Source organism: Prionailurus bengalensis, chromosome B4 (genome assembly GCF_016509475.1).
Source record: "Prionailurus bengalensis isolate Pbe53 chromosome B4, Fcat_Pben_1.1_paternal_pri, whole genome shotgun sequence".
Taxonomy (NCBI): domain Eukaryota; kingdom Metazoa; phylum Chordata; class Mammalia; order Carnivora; family Felidae; genus Prionailurus; species Prionailurus bengalensis.
In genome coordinates this window covers 24,901,563-24,918,659 of record NC_057358.1, presented here as the reverse complement: position 1 = coordinate 24,918,659, position 17,097 = coordinate 24,901,563, and the positions used below count along the sequence as shown (strand labels likewise).

Genomic DNA, 17,097 nt, shown 5'->3' with positions numbered 1-17,097 from the left:
TTAGCCCCTCTTCAAACCTTCCCTGACCTCTCAGACACACCGCATTGAATTTAATTCTTCCTTGCTTCATATGTTGCTTTTCCTTCTGCTGTACTTGCTGATCAGTCATTATCACTTATTAAAATGAAAACATCAATTCATGTTTTCGATATTTGTTGAGTGTCCCCTTTGTGTGTAGGATCTAGGGTACAGTGGTAAACAAAACAAACATGCCCTCACAGAGCTTCCAATCTAGTGGAGTCATAGGTGAAATCATGTTATGGACTGGCTTTGCCAATTTCCTTGTTTTCTTATGGAAAGGTTATAAGGCTGGAATTTATAGTGTATTAATAATTTTGTTAAATATTCTAATGAATCTTTGGAAGAAATATGACCTTTAATCATCCTGAGAATTGATCTCAGTGTTGCTGACTATTCAGGTTAGTGCTCCAATTTTAATGTAGATTATATCATAGTTTTGCTTCCACACCAATTACCTTGAAACTTGAAACTTGTTATTTTCTGTAAGACAACATTTGAGACTATTAACTTTCAGTAGTTCTAACCATTCTTAAGATTTTTTTTTCCTAGGCAAACAAACTTCCTATGTTCTTCCTCTTTCTAATTCCCATCCATCAAAGAATCAGAAGTTAAAAAAATTTACTAGCTGCTAATTCTCTGTGCGTAGGTTCCTGATTATGGGGGCTTATTAGGAGGAAGATCACTATCCTTTGACTTTGTTAAAAGAACAGTAGAATGGAACTTTTTTTCTACTAATATGCAGGGCACTAAGGGAACATTTGTTTACTTCTTTTTCCTTCTCAAAAAGGATGTGATACTTTTGCCACTTGATGCCAAAATAAGCAGTTCTCTTGAAAAAAGGTTTGATTTGTTTTCACCATATTTGCTGTTTTTCTGACAGTTTCCTGATGGCAATGTGGAGTACAAATGACATCTGTGTTTTCTCTTCATCTTTTTCTTTCATCTGGTTGTTTTCACAAAAGGCAACTCTGAAACTTGAGAACACTTTGTAATAAAAAATAAAATGAATGTGTTATCATGTTGTCTACCATAGGTTGTCAAAAAAGCAGATATGATCAACAAAAATATGACACATCAGGTGCAAGCCGAGAGGGACGCACTAGCACTAAGCAAAAGTCCTTTCATTGTCCATTTGTACTATTCACTACAGTCAGCAAATAATGTCTACTTGGTGAGTAATTTTCCATTTTTTTCTTCATTTAGCAATCACTGAATTCAGTGACTCAAGAAGAATACAGTCTCTGAGTTTAGAGCACTTGCGTTTGAATTCCAACTTTTGCACTTTCTAGCTTTATGACTTTGACCAAGTACCCTTACCTGTTGTTTGAACCAGGGTTCACCAGAGAAAAAGAATAGGGTGTATGTGGTGTGTGTAGAGGGTGAGGATTTAAGGAATTGTTCTTTGTGATTGTTGGGGCTTTCAAGTTTGAAATCTGCTGGGTAGGCCAGCAGGCTGTAGACCTGAAGAGTTGGTGTTACAACTCAGATCCAAAAAGCAGTGTAGAAGCATAATTCCTTTTTCTTGGGGTGGGTAGGGTAGAGGTGGGAGGCATGGAGGACAGCCTTTTTTCTTTTAAGGCCTTCAACTGACTGGATTGGTCCCACCGAGAATATGGAGGGTCATCAGCCTTAACTCAAAGTCTACCTAGATGTTTATATCATCTAACACACCTTCATAGCAACATTTAGGTTCATGTTTCAGCAAATCTCTGAGTACCATGGCTTAGCCAAAATGACACATAAAATTAACTTTCACACCTCAGTTTCCTCACCTGCAAAATGGAGATAATAATAGTACTTACGTCAGAGGTTATGGTGAAATTTTAATAGGTTAATATAAAGCATGTAGAACAGTGTCTGGCACATGGTGCTAAAAATATTTGGCAAGTAAAAGACACATAATGGGAATACTATACAAAGTTTGGTATGTAATAAAGATTTGGGGAGGTGGTGGATATTGGGTGTGTGGACTTTGACAATTGCTTGCTTTTCATTTCTAAGGAAGAATTTGAGGGGGGAGGAATTGGTGAGGATATCTTGACTACATATTTTAGAGATTTTTTTGATTTCTGAGATGATCTATGGATTAAATGTTTGGTGACTCCAATAGCTTCTGTTTGGTATGCACAAATGGTTTTCTATGAATGAATGGGTCTCAGGATGTAGATTTTAGACGCCAGATTCATAGTTTACCAATGGAATGCTGATTTCTTTCATAATTTGATTGCCTTCAGTAGTGGAAACCCTTTATCCTCGATATGCTGAAGCCCTCTGTGGAACTTAATTGTGCCACACTTCAACTTTTTTCTATGTCAAAAACTTGAAGGGTGCCTGGGTGGCTCAGTCAGTTAAGATTAAGATCTTGGCTCAGGTCATGATCTCACTGATTGTGAGATCTGACAGCACGGAACCTACTTGGGATTCTGTCTCTCCCTCTCTCTCTGCCCCTCCCCTGCTTGCACGTGTGTGAGTACACACACATTCCCTCTCTCAAAATAAATAAACTTAAAAAAAATTATAAAAGTTTGAGTCTGAACAGAACTCTCGTGTGGAAGAACATGATATTCAACTTCAAGTTGTAGACCTGAATGTCCAGGAAAGGTTATAAACATAGTCAAATCTAAAACTCTTTTGGTACCTGATGGTTAAATCCATTTCTAGTCTTTCAGTAAATCTGTGAGTATATTTAGACTGACATTAAATGTAGTTACAGGGACGCCTCAGTGGCTCAGTCTGTTAAGCATCTGACTCTTGATTTCACCTCAGGTTGTGATCTCATGGTTCATGATCTCATGCTTTTGTCTTATTCCTTGTATTACACACTCAGTAAACCATCCTTAATGGTTAGATATATAAATGTAAGAGAAAATCTAGACGGTGGAAATATCCTTTGCCCTGAGGGCACAGAACCTGCTTGGGATTCTTTCCCTTTCTGCCTGCTCACACTTTTTCTTTCTCTCATTTTTTTTTTTTAATGTGGTTACACAGATTTAATGGGAAGGCCAGAAAATTTTGGAAAGTAAAAAGTTTTTCTAGGACAGTGGTGAGCACCTTTTCTGCATTGGGACTAATGCAGGATGGGTAAAAGATTTTTAGGGGTGCCTGGGTGGCTCAGTCGGTTAAGCGTCCAACTTTGGCTCAGGTCATGATCTCCCGATTCATGGGTTCGAGCCCCGTGTTGGGCTCTGTGCTGACAGCTTAGAGCCTGGAGCCTGCTTCAGATTCTGTGTGTGTGTGTGTGTGTGTGTGTGTGTGTGTGTGTGTGTGTGTCTGCCCCTCCCCCACTTGCACTGTCTCTCTCAAAAATAAATAAACATAAATAAATAAATGTTTTTTGTACAGTTTAAATAAGTACATGAAATGTGATCATGTTGTAAGTACTGTTCTACTTATTTTTTTTCCCACTTACTGGTGACCTCATCCTTTTTTTTTTTAAGTAGGTTTTATTTATTTTTTTGAGGGAGAGAGAAAGAAAGTACACTCGTCCAAGTGGAGGAGGGACAAAGAGAGAGAGAATCTTCACTTGATCTTAGCCAAAAGGCCGAGAAGTGATAGAGAATCTTAAGCCAGCTCCATGGACCTGCGGGCTCAATCCCGCAACCAGACCGTGAGATCATAACCTTAGCTGAAACTAAGAGTTGAATGCTCAATCAACTGAGCCCCCTAGGTGCACCAGACCTCATCCTTTTTAATGGCTACACAGAATTCCATAGATTTATTTAGGAATTACATAATTTTTATAACAAATATCCTATTGATGAGTTGCTTTGGGTTTTTTTACTGTTCTAAAAAACACTCCAATGAATACCTTAGCATGAATTGCAGTTCCTGTTGTAATGACCTTCTCTGTGAGAAGCTGTGAAGTTGGATTTTGGAGAAAAGATATAAATTTGTATTGGAATTCACCCTAAATCAGTATTAAAGACAGCCCCTCTGGAGACACCTTTGCTCTGAGAAAGCCAGAGATATGGGTCTAATTTATAGGATAATTCACTGAGTCAAAAAATATATAGAGTATCAGTAAGAAGGTGAAAAATACTGTAAGAATAATTGACTTTTGGGGCACCTGGGTGACTCAGTCAGTTAGGTCTCCGACCTCAGCTCAGGTCATGATCTCTTAGTCTGTCAGTTCGAGCCCCACATTGGGCTCTGTGCTGACAGCTCAGAGCCTGGAGCCTGCTTTGGATACTGTGTCTCCCTCTCTGTCTGTCCTTCCACCACTCACACTCTGTCTGTCTCTGTCTCTCTCTGTCTCACAAAAATAAGCATTAAATTTAAAAAAGAAAAAAAAAGAGTAATTGACTTTACATCTTTTATGTCTGTGGTGAGCCAAATCTGGTCCACTGTTTCTATACAGCCTGTGAGCTGAGAATAGTTTTTGCATTTTTAGAATGTTGAAAAAAATCAAAGGAAGAATAATATTTTGTGATATATGAAAATTATATGAAATTTGAATTTTGATGAATAAATACATTTTATTGGAATACAACTACATCCTTTTGTTTACTTATTATCTATGGCTGCTCTTTTGCAACAACAGAAGAGTGAGGTAGTTGCCACATAGAACCACACATGGCTCACAAAGCCTAAAATACTTACTATCTGGCTCTTTACAGAAAAAGAAGGAAACACTGATGTATTCCATTCACAAAGACAATAGGGGACTGACTGTTTAATCAGACACTGCTTATGAAACAGTATGTGGTAAGACCTTACAGAGCATCAGGAAAAATTAAAAGATTAAAAACAATATCCTATTAGTTTCAGGTGTAAATCATAGCGAGTCCATCTTTTTATACATTACAAAATGATCCTCACAATAAGTCTAGTTACCATTGGTCACCAAATTTAATTGCAATGTCATTGAGTATATTTCCTGTGCTGTACTTTCATCCCCATGACTTATGTATTTTAAAACATTTTTGTAGAAAGAGAAAAATATATCATGAGTTCATGCTTCAATTTCCAATTCAATGGAAAATTATAGAATTTTTACTCAACATCTTTGGAAAATATATAACATGTAAAAATATTTTGAAAAAAATATGTATTCTTTTACCCTGACTGTGCAGGTTCCTAACAACATTAACATAATTATTCATTTGCTTTAACTTACAACATTAGGTATATCTGATATTTTCCAAACAACAGTACCAATATTGTTTTACTAACACTAAAGCAACTGGATTCAATTTAGGATTTTTTTGCAGTTCTTTTTCCCCTTGGGATATACTATCATAATTCTGGGGGTGGCTCAGTTGGTTAGGTGTCCATCCGACTCTTGATTTTGACTCAGGTCATGATCTCATGGTTGGTGAGATGGAGCCCCACATTGGGCTCTGCACTGACATTGCAGAGCCGGCTTATGATTCTTTCCTCGCTCTCTCTGCCCCTCTACCCACCCCCTCTTTCTGTCTCTGTCTCTCTCTCAAATACATAAATAAACTTAAAAAAAAAATTTTTTTTTTTTTGAAAGAGAGCATGAGCAGGGGAGGGGCAGAGAGAGAGGAAGACACAGAATCTGAGGCAGGCTCTGGGCTCCGCCCTATCAGCACAGAGCCCGACTGGGAGCTCAAACTCACAAACTGTGATTCATGACCTGAGCCAAAGTCAGAAGCCTAACTGACTGAGCCACCCAGGCACCCCAATAAACTTTTTTTTAATTTTGTTTTTGGGGGCACCTGGGTGACTCAGTTGGTTAAGCGTCCAGCTTCAGCTCAGGTCATGATCTCACTGTCCTGAGTTCAAGCCCTGCATCGGGCCCTGTGCTGACAGCTCAGAGCCTGGAGCCTGCTTCAGATTCCGTGTCTCCCTGTCTCTCTACCCCACCCCTGCTGGTGCTCTGTCTCTCAAAAATAAAAATAAACATAAAAAAATTATAATTTCCTGCAGTTGTAAAAAATAATAATGATAAAAAATAAAATTCTGTTTTTTGAAGTTACTTGAAATAATTTTCTGAACAGTTATGAAACATGACATAGTGCTAGAGTCACTTGTTCCCCTTTCGTATTGTAGATTTCTACTTAAAAAAGTGAATCCATAAAAGTACTAGAAGAAAACTTTTATAATCATAAGTTGGTGTAGGTCTTACTGAGTACAAAGTAAAACATTTTTATACAAAATACCATTTACATAGTCGAATAACAAGTTTGGAGAAAATATTGTTCAAAAGACACACAAAGGTAAAAATAAAAATCAAAAAAAAATAAAATTTTGAATTGATTAAAAAAAAAAAAGACACACAAAGGGCTAATTTTACTACTGTGTAACAGGTTTTACACATCAATAAGAAATAATTAAATACCCAATAGAAAAATGGGCACAGAAGTGATTCACAGAAGATACATAAAAGACCAAAAATTGTGTAAAGGTCCTATATCTCCCTAACAGTAAATAAAGTGAATGTTTAAACAAGTCCATTTTTTTTTTAGATTAACAAAGATAAAAAGGATCAATAACAATCGATGAGAATGTAAGAAAATAAACACTCTCATGAACTCAAATACAGGATCTATTTACTTATTTTTCTACTACTGTAAACTACTTTAAATTTTTTTTTTCAATGGTTATTTATTTTGGGGACAGAGAGAGACAGAGCATGAATGGGGGAGGGGCAGAGAGAGAGACACAGAATCGGAAACAGGCTCCAGGCTCTGAGCCATCAGCCCAGAGCCTGACGCGGGGCTCGAACTCCGGGACCGCGAGATCGCGACCTGGCTGAAGTCGGAAGCTTAACCGACTGCGCCACCCAGGCGCCCCTACTGTAAACTACTTTAAACTCTTTCACTGGCAGAGACATTTTATTCATGCTTATATTCCCAGTGCTAGCACAGTGTATAACACAGATTTTGTGCTTAGTAAATGTTTTAATGATTGATATCACCAACAAACATTGACTAGTCTCTACCAGGGAAATTACTGGCCTAAAAGGGAAAGAAAGGACTTTGTTTTATTAAGTTCTTAGTAGGCAGTATCTTATACCTTAAAATGATACAAATTTTTGAGAGTAATGACTAGTGCATGTGGAAGGAATAGTATTGCAACCACATAGCATTAGTGGATTCAGACAAGAATCACCTATAGTCACATGATGCTAAAATCAGTGCTTGAAAATTTGTTGGGAAACAGGTTATTTACATACTCTCAAAGTATTTCCCCCATTACTTATTAATGAGCAAGGGATAAAAAAGTGCTTCTTCAATGGAGAAATCTGAAGTTACCACCTTAACTAAGTGATCAAAGTCAACATCACCAGTAATGGAACATGCTGACATTAGGTGTCCCATCTGGTGAGAGTCTCTAGGAAAAAGTCAACATCTTATTTAGTTGACTTATTTAGTATTCCTGCCAAAAATACATAGCCTGAATTAAATCGTGAGGAAATAATCAGATGTCAGGAAAGACTACCCCCCCTCAAAAAAGGCAAAGGACTGTCCCAGATTTAATTTTTTTTTTTTAACGTTTATTTATTTTTGGGACAGAGAGCATGAACTGGGGAGGGGCAGAGAGGGAGACACAGAATCGGAAGCAGGCTCCAGGCTCTGAGCCATCAGCCCAGAGCCTGACGCGGGGCTCGAACTCAGGGACCGCGAGATCAGGACCTGAGCCGAAGTTGGACGCTTAACCGACTGAGCCACCCAGGCGCCCCAGGACTGTCCCAGATTAAAGGAGACTAAAGAGACATGATAACTAAATCCCATGCATGGGCAAGGGGATGAGGGGAAGTGCTATCTGGGATGTTTATTTAGATACTCAGAGAGATTTGAATATGGACTATAGATTAGATAATACATTATAGTAGTGTTAAGCTCCTTGAATTTTATTATGCTGTAGTTATGTAAGAATATCCTTGTTAGATACATGATGAAGAATTTTGTATCGTGACCTCTTCAACTGTATTCTCCAATTATTTAGCAAAAGCTTTAAAGCTATAAATATCAGTTGTTAATGTTGCCATGTTTTTAAAAAAGTTTTAATCTTTATTTATTTATTTTGAGAGACAGAGAGTGTGAGCAGTGGAGGTGCAGAGAGAGAGGGAGGAAGAATCCCAAGCAGGCTCCATGCTGCCAGTGCAGAGCCTGATGTGGGGCTTGAATTCACAAACCATGAGATCATGACCTGAGCTGAAATCAAGAGTCAGACACTTAACTGAGCCACCCAGGCACATCACCATATTTTTAAATTAATTTCTTTAGTCTGAATAGAAATACATGCATTTAAGATATTTGTGTCAGGGCGCCTGGGTGGCTGAGTCAGTTGAGCATCTGAGGCTCAGGTCATGATCTCACAGTTCATGAATGAGTTCGAGTCCCGCATTGGGCTCTGTGCTGACTGCTCAGAGCCTGGACCCTGCTTCAGATTCTGTGTCTCCCTCGCTCTGCCCCTTCCCTGCTCATGCTCTAAGATGAATAAATGTTAAAAAAAAAAAAAAAAAGATATTGGTATCAATAATGTTAATAATCCTATTATTTTATTATGTAACATAATAATAACATGTTTGTTAATTATTAACAAAGGTTTATTTTATATTCATATATGAGAAGAGGAAGAAAGCAAATGTGGCAAAATGCTCACAATAGGTAAATCTAGATAAAGAGTATATGGGACTGTCCTTATACCTTTTGTATAAGTCTGAATTTTTATTTAGATTAAACATTTTCATTTAAATTAAAAAAAGTATATGGCAACATGAGCAAACTTGGTATTAATGTATACTGAGTGATACCAAGAAAATGTGTCTGTGCTGGGGTGCCTGAGTGGCTCAGTCAGTTAAGCATCTGACTCTTGATTTCGGCTCAGGTCATGATCTCATGGTTCATGAGTTCAAGCGCCCCACTGGGGCTGAGGCTGAGGATCTGTCAGTGCAGAGCCTGCTTGGGGTTCTTTCTCCCTCTCTATGCTTTTCCCCTGCTTGCACTCTACCTCCCCCCTCTCTTTCAAAATAAATTTTAAGAAAATGTGTCTGGGGGCTCTTGGGTGCCTCAGTTGGTTAAGCGGCCCACTTCAGCTCAGGTCATGGTCTCTTGGTGTGTGAGTTCAAGCCCCACGTCAGGCTCTGCGCTGACACCTCAGAGCCCAGAGCCTGATTCTGTGTTTCCCTCTCTCTCTCTGCCCCTTCCGCTCATGCTGTGTTTCTCTGTCTCTCTAAAAGTGAATAAAAATGTTAAAAAAATTTTTTTTAAATGTGTCTGTTATAGAACCATGCTAAAAATATATAACTGTAACACTCAAATAACATTTTTAAAGTTAATCATCTTGTTTGTATTTTATAATATTTATATTCCTTTTTGATAGGTAATGGAATATCTTATTGGTGGAGATGTCAAGTCTCTCTTACATATATATGGTTATTTTGATGAAGAGATGGCTGTCAAATATATTTCTGAAGTAGCCTTGGCTCTAGACTATCTTCACAGACATGGAATCATCCACAGGTAGAGACTGTTGTACAAACTATTACTTAAAAGCACAAGTAATCAAATTATGTATTAAATATTTGAGTCTGAAATATTTGCATAATCATTTGCCTATGTATCTGGGTTATCTAAAGTTTGGTAGATAACCCAGGTAAACATATTGTGTATGTTTAGAACCTCCATCAACTCTTCTTTCATCTCCCCTCCCTTTGTTTTTTTTAATATGTTGCTTTGAGCATCAGTATGCCATTTTGCTGTGAAGAATATTGAATCTTTTTTCTACTCCTTTATTGTCACACAAAAGTGCTATATTTTATAATTCAAGCTGACTTACAGTGTTTTGCTCTGTGCACGGTCATGTTCTAAAATGTCATGTTCTAAGTGGCTCTCCTCTATTAAGGCTTAATCTTACCCTCCTTGAGAGAGGTAAATATGATTTTGACTTGGTCTGAAGTTTATTTTATCTAATGAAGTTTATTTGTTTTAATGGAAAAATCTAATGAATAATGCCAAAGCTAATAAAGCATTACATCAGTTAACTTTCTCATAGGTTCAAATATACAAAAGATCATTTACTTTTGAGAGTTGTTTCCCACATTTTCAAAGCCAGCAATAAGTGCCTTATTTTAGAGAAAAAATATATGGGGTTTGAATCTTCTCTGTAACTTTCTGGCTTTTTCCCCTGCTAATTCTAACATCAACACTAGCTCTTTTTTAGTTATCTGATATTTGTCTTTTGTATATGCAGGGATTTGAAACCAGACAATATGCTTATTTCTAATGAAGGTCATATTAAGCTAACAGATTTTGGCCTTTCCAAAGTTACTTTGAATAGAGGTAAGAAAAATAGGAGGTAAGTACCTTTTTAAAAATCCAACAAATTTTACGCACTACATGTTATTAACTTACACTGTTTTGTTAGCTTATAATGACTAAAATTTGATTATTTGTTTCAAAAAAGACTAGAAAGGTATATTGGTATTTCCTTTCTATTAAAGATGAAAAATGATAATAATTATTCCTAAATCCTTAAGGGCCCTCAAAGATCTTTGGATCTTCAAAGAAGAACTCACCATTTCTGTTCTTCTGACTTTTTGTCTCTACTGAAACTAGTTTGACCAATTAAACATCAGTTGAGTGATTAGAATGAAGTAATACCTACAGAACTTACTCACACGGACAGGACCACCTTGATAAACTAGGGGCAAAGAAACTACACACAAGATTCACACACACAAACTCACACATTTTTATGGGAGTATGTTAATTTCACTACTAGTAATGAAAGAAATGCTAACTTAAAAAATAACAAATGAATCATTTCACACTATTAAGCTAGGCAAAAAAAAAAAAAAAAGAGAGAGAGAGAGAGTGAACTGAAGATCCAGAATTAATGAGACTGTAAAAGCACAGTTACACATTGTAATTAGCACAGTGCCTTCCAACGTATGTCTAACAATGTGTTTTAAGGAACAGAAGCTTTCATTCTTTCTGACCTAGTGACTGATTATGTCTTGGAATTTATTCTTTTTTTTTTTTTTTAATGTTTATTTATTTTGAGAGAGTACACATGGGCAGGAGAAGGGCAGAGAGAGAGGGAGACCGAGAATCCCAAGCAGGCTCCACGCAGTCGGCGCAGAGCCCAATGCAGGGCTCAACCTCACAACTCTGAGATCATTACCTGAGCCAAAATTAAGAGTCAGATGCTCAGCTACCCAGGTGTCTGGTCTTGGAATTTGTTCTGAGGAAATGGTTCTAGAGAACAAAATAATATGAACATAACTTTGTAGCAGCATTGTTTCTAAAAGAGAGAAACTAGAAAAAGTGTTAAATGAACATAAGCGAAGGGAAGCAAAAAGAGTATAAAAACAGGAAGGGGGACAAAACATAAGAGACTCTTTTTATATAGAGAACAAACAGAGTTGCTGGAAGGGGTTGTGGACAGGGAGATGGGCTAAGTGGGTAAGGGGCATTAAGGAATCTACTCCTGAAATCATTGTTGCACTATATGTTAACTAACTTGGATGTAAATCAAAAAATTAATTAATTAATTAAAAAGTCTAAAAAAAAAAAGTATGGATACTTGAGAGTTTATTGACTTTGTAGCATATGGTATTATCTATTAAATTGGTAGCAGGTAGAAATAAATGAACATTAGAAAATTGGGCTTATAAATTATAAAGCAGGAGATTATAATTATTTGAAATTAAATATAAATCTATAATTCTTTATCTAGGAGTAAAATTTCAAAAAGTTTTGAATACCTAAAGGTTTTTCAGCTGATAATAAAATTTGACCTGAACTGATGTGGGCTATTTATAGTTTTTATTAATCCAATTTCACATAACTACTCATACTCTTTATAACAGTAATAATAATATTTGAGTACCAGGCTGCTAGATGAGATGCCACTAAGGATGTTCCTAACTATACAGTATACTGGATATTTACCCAAAGAAACAAAAATACTAATTTGAAAAGATAATGTGCATCCTTATGTTGATTTCAGCAGTATTTACAATAGCCAAGATACGGAAGCAACCCACGTGTACATCGAAAGATGAATGGATAAAGAAGATGTGGCGTGTGCACACACACACACAGACACACACACACACAATGGAGTATTAACTTAGCCATAAAAAAGAACGAGGTCTTACCTTTTGTGACAACATGGATGAAACTAGAGGGTGTTATGCTAAGTGAGATAAGTCAAACAGAAAGACCAGTAGATTCACTCATACACAGAATCTAAAACACAAACCAAACCAAAAACAGTGGAGTCAGACCCATTAATACAGAGAACAAACTGATGGTTTCTTGGTGGGGAGGGGCAAAAGGGCAAAATGGGTGAAAGAGAGGTGGAAGGTACATGTTTCCAATTACGGAATGAATAAGTCATGGGGATGGAAAGTATAGCATAAGGAATATAGTCAGTGGTATCGTAATAGCACTGTGTGGTGACAGATGATAGCTACACTTGTGAGTATATCATAATGTGTAGAGTTGTTGAATCACTATGCTGTACACCTGAAACTAATGTAACATTGTGTGTCATACTTCAATTAAAAAAAATTTAAAAAACCACTGTAATTTATCACATTACCTTTTTTTTTTTCCATTTTCTTCTTCCTTTTTTTTTTCTTCTTATTTTTTGAGAGAGAGAGAGACAGCAAGAATCTTAAGGGGGATCTTAAGCAGACTCCACACTCAGCACAGAGCCCAATGTGGGGCTCAAACCCACAACCCTGGGATCATGACCTGAGCTAAAACCAAGAGTCAGAGACTCAACTGATAGAGCCACCCAGGCACCCCTATCACATTACCTAAAATCTAAACATTTTTTAATTGTGAGGCAAATCTAGTTCCCTGGGTTTCAGATAAGATATTGAGAAAAGTCACAAATTATAAAAATGTTGTGTTAAGTACTATAGCCATTTAATATTTTTTTATTTTTTTCATATCTCATGAATTATTTAAAATTTGGCTCCCATAGGGCACCTGGCTGGCTCAGTTTGTAAAGCATTGAACTCTTGATCTCAGTGTCATGAGTTCAATCCCCACATTAAGTGTAGAGCTTACATAAAAAATAAAAATTATAAAGATAAAGTAAAATAAAATGGATCCCAAGTAATCCTACATTTGTATTAGCATAAATAGTAATACAACAAACATCTTTTAAGTATACAGATTCTGAATTTGGTTGTTGTTGGTGGTGGTTTTTTGGGGTTTTTTTTTGTTTTTTTGTTTTGATAGTGGTAAAAAACATAATATAAAACCATTTTGAAGTGTACAGTTGGGTAGTGTTAACCATGTTCACATTGCTCTGCACCAGATCTCTAGAAATTTTTTATCTTACAAAACTGAAGCATTATACCCCGTTTTCCTGTCCCCTCAGCCCTGGCAACCACAATTCTATTTTCTGTATCTGTGAGTTTGATTACTTTAGATGCCTCATATAAGTAGAATTACAGAGCATTTGTCATTTGGTGACTACCATATCACTTAGCATAATGTCCTCAAGGTTCATACTTGTTGCAGCATGTAGCAGAATTTCCTTCTTTTTAAAGACTGAATAACATTCCATTATACATATATATGCTATTTTTTTAAATCCATTCATGTGTCAGTAGACATTTAGGTTGCTTCTACCTCCTGGCTATTGTGAATAATGCAGTGGACATGAGGATGTAAATATTGTAGATCCCCTGCTCTCAATTCTTTTGTGACCTTACCTAGTAGTGGAATTCCTGTGTCACACAGTAATTCTATTTTTAATTTTTTGTGGCAACTCCATTTGTTTTTCATAGTGGCAGCACTATTTATCTATTTATCATACCTACCAGCAATGTACAAGGGTTCCAATTCTCCACATCTTTGCCAACACTACTTATTTTCTGTTTTTGATACTAACCATCCTAATGGGTATGAGGTGATATTTCATTATAGTTTTGATTTGCATTTTCCATTGATTACTAATGTTGAGCCTCTTTTCATAATCATGTTGACAATTTGTATATCTTCTTTGGAGAAATGTCTGTCCAAGTTCTTTATCCACTTTTTAATTAGATAAGTATTGAATTTTTTTATTGTTGTTGAGTTATACTTCTTTATATATTCTGTACATTAACCCCTTATCAGATAACTGGTTTGAAGATGTTTTCTCCCATTCTGTAGGTTCTTTTCATTCTTTTGACTATTTCCTTTGATGTGCGAAAGTGCTTAAGTTTGATATAGCCCCATTTGTCTATTTTTGCTTTTTGCCTGTGCTTTTGGAGTTATATCCAATAAATCACTGCCATAACATTTTTAACATTTAATTTATAAAATATTCTTCAAGATGTTTGTTGTTACCTGTTAGTCCTTCTTGCTTCATCAGTGTGTAGAATCAATAAAATTTGTTAGGTTCAAACTTTCAGTTTACCTTTAAAAGTCTGATATCACAGGGGCTCCTGGGTGGTTCAGTCAGCTGGGCATCTGACTCTTGATTTCAACTCATGTCATGATACCAGCATCATGGATCAACCCCCGCATCGGACTCCATGCTAAGCATGGAGCCTGCTTAAGATTCTCTCTCTCTCTCTCTCTCTCTCTCTCTCTCTCTCTCTGTCTCTCTCTCTCTCTCAAAAAAAAGAAAAAAGTCTCATAGAAGAGTGCCTGTTGCCAGTTAGATAATACTCTTGTTTAGTGACTGAGTACTCCTTTTTTTTTATGTTTGTTTTTGAGAGAGAGAATGAGAATGAAGGGAGGGGCAGAGAGTGAGGGGGACAGAGGATCTGAAGCAGGCTCTGTGCTGACAGCAGAGAGCCCAATGCAGGGCTTGAACTCACCCTAAGCTGTGAGATCAAGACCTGAGCCAAAGTAGGATGTTTAACTGACTGAGCCACCCAGGCATCTTGATGACTCCTAATTTGGGTGTTCTATTCATTTCAGTACAAGACTCTGTTCTATCAAATTATAATGATTTCAAGCACTTGCTTTTTTTTTTTTTTAGTGTTATATTTTTGAGAGAAAGAAAGTGAGCAGGGAGAGGGGCAGAGAGAAGGAGAGAGAATCCCAAGCAGGCTCTGCAGTGTCATGGAGCCTGACCATAGGGCTCGATCTCAAAAATAGTGAGATCATGACCTGAGCTGAAATCAAAAGTCAGTTGCCTAACCAACTGAGCCACCCAGGTGCCCCACTTTTTTTTTTTTTTTAATAAATATTTATCTCTTAAAATTTTGTATTTGACCCCCTTCATCCATTTCTTCTACCCCCTGCCCCTGCCTGTGGCATCCACCAATCTGTTATCTGTATCTGTGAGCTTGGTTTTGTTTTGTTTTCTTAAGATTCCATATATAAGAGAGATCATACAGTATTAGTCTTTCTCTGTCTGCTTGGTTGTATATGTTTACAGCATGGTGGCTTCACTGGATATGTTCATCTTACTCAAGCTAATTTTATAGATAACGTTAATGTGGAAAGGGCAACAAAGTTCAGAAGAGATGATTATTGACTAGTAAGTCAGTGACATTGAAGTTTTTAAAGAATTTCATATACTTTTTTTTCCATACATAGATATCAATATGATGGATATCCTTACAACGCCATCAATGGCTAAACCCAGACAAGATTATTCAAGAACCCCAGGACAGGTGTTATCTCTCATCAGCTCTTTGGGATTTGTAAGTACTTAATTAGAAAAAACTCACATAACATGCCCATTTAAAGTTTTAAATCTTTTTTTTTTAATAAATGATCAAAATAAATTTATTTCTTTTATTTTTTTAATGTTTATTATTGATTTCTGAGAGAGAGGGAGACAGAGCATGAGTGGGGGAGGGGCAGAGAGGGAGACACAGAATCCGAAGCAGGCTCCAGGCCCTGAGCTGTTGGCACACAGACAGACGTGGGGCTGGAACTCATGTGCTATGAGATCATGACCTGAGCTGAAGTCAGATGCTGTACCAACTGAGCCACCCAGGTGCCCCTGATCAAAATAAATTTAAATATCAAGCATAGTGAGTTACTTTCACATTATCTACTTAGGTGGTATAACAGTCTATGTATTTAGGTGGTGTTTTCGTGGAGATAAATCTTAGCATTTGTTTTTCTTTTTCTCTCTTTAATAGTACACACCAGTTGCAGAAAACAACAAAGAGTCTGCAAATATTCTTTCAACCCATGTATCTGAAACATCACAGCTTTCTCAAGGACTAATTTGTCCTATGTCTGTAGATCACAAGGATACTACTCCTCATTGTAGCAAACTACTAAACTCATGTGAGTATAAAAGAAAAGGTAGTTTATTCCATTAAGTGTGTCTTTTGAGGAACAACATGTTTTTAAATTTTTTAATTTCCAATATGAGCTTGAAATGCAAATTCTTGAACAGGCTGGGGCATTCCTATATTTCCTCATGTTAATGCCATTTCTGACACAGATTGTCATATATATATATACATATACATATATATATATTTATATATATATATATATATATATTTTTTTTTTTTTTTTTTAAAGAAGATTTTAAGTAATCTCTACACCCAACATAGGGCTGGAACTTAACACTGAGATCAAGAGTCACATGTTCTACTGACTGAGCCAGCCAGGCACCCCTATTGCAGATCTTTAAGTCAACAGGATAAATTATCTAGCTAATGAGATATTCATCAATTAGCATAGTATTAGAATGATTATCAGGTAAATTTCACTGTACTGGGTCATTGGAAATCTTATATAAACAAGATGTAGTACCTGTAATATTGTGTGTCCTTATAAAATGATTTTCAAAAGATTTTGAAATAAAATAGTTGAAGCAAAGATAAAATTTTTTCATTAGCACACAATAAAAAACAAAGGTAGTAGAGGAAGAGAATGGGGCATTTTATTGCACTTAACTTTACCTTCTATAACTTAGCAACACTGGATGTTTTAGTTCTCTGCACTCATGTTCTTCATCTTGGGAATACATGTTTTCATGGATGTTGCCTCATTTTGAATTTGGTCCTCAAATCTTTACATATCTAGGATATCTCACTTACAAATGAGAAAGCTAATGTTTGGAAATGTTTAATTACACACTAGTAAGTGGGTTAGCCAAGTCCTGATTGCAAATACAATTTTCTGTCCACTGACCCTTTCTTCCAAATTCATGGAATCTTGTTTTTTCTGTCAA

The 17,097-nt window shown here is 36.5% G+C and overlaps 1 protein-coding gene across 1 annotated transcript in view; it reads left to right on the top strand.

The window, feature by feature from the left end:
* The window catches only part of MASTL (microtubule associated serine/threonine kinase like), a 35,380-nt gene that overhangs the window by 1,962 nt on the left and 16,321 nt on the right, over positions 1-17,097 (top strand). Inside the window, exons 2-6 of the mRNA XM_043565051.1 lie at positions 1,055-1,192; positions 9,316-9,455; positions 10,186-10,274; positions 15,495-15,601; positions 16,049-16,199. Coding sequence (XP_043420986.1) covers positions 1,055-1,192; positions 9,316-9,455; positions 10,186-10,274; positions 15,495-15,601; positions 16,049-16,199 — 625 coding nt within the window. The remainder of the gene's footprint in view (positions 1-1,054; positions 1,193-9,315; positions 9,456-10,185; positions 10,275-15,494; positions 15,602-16,048; positions 16,200-17,097) is intronic.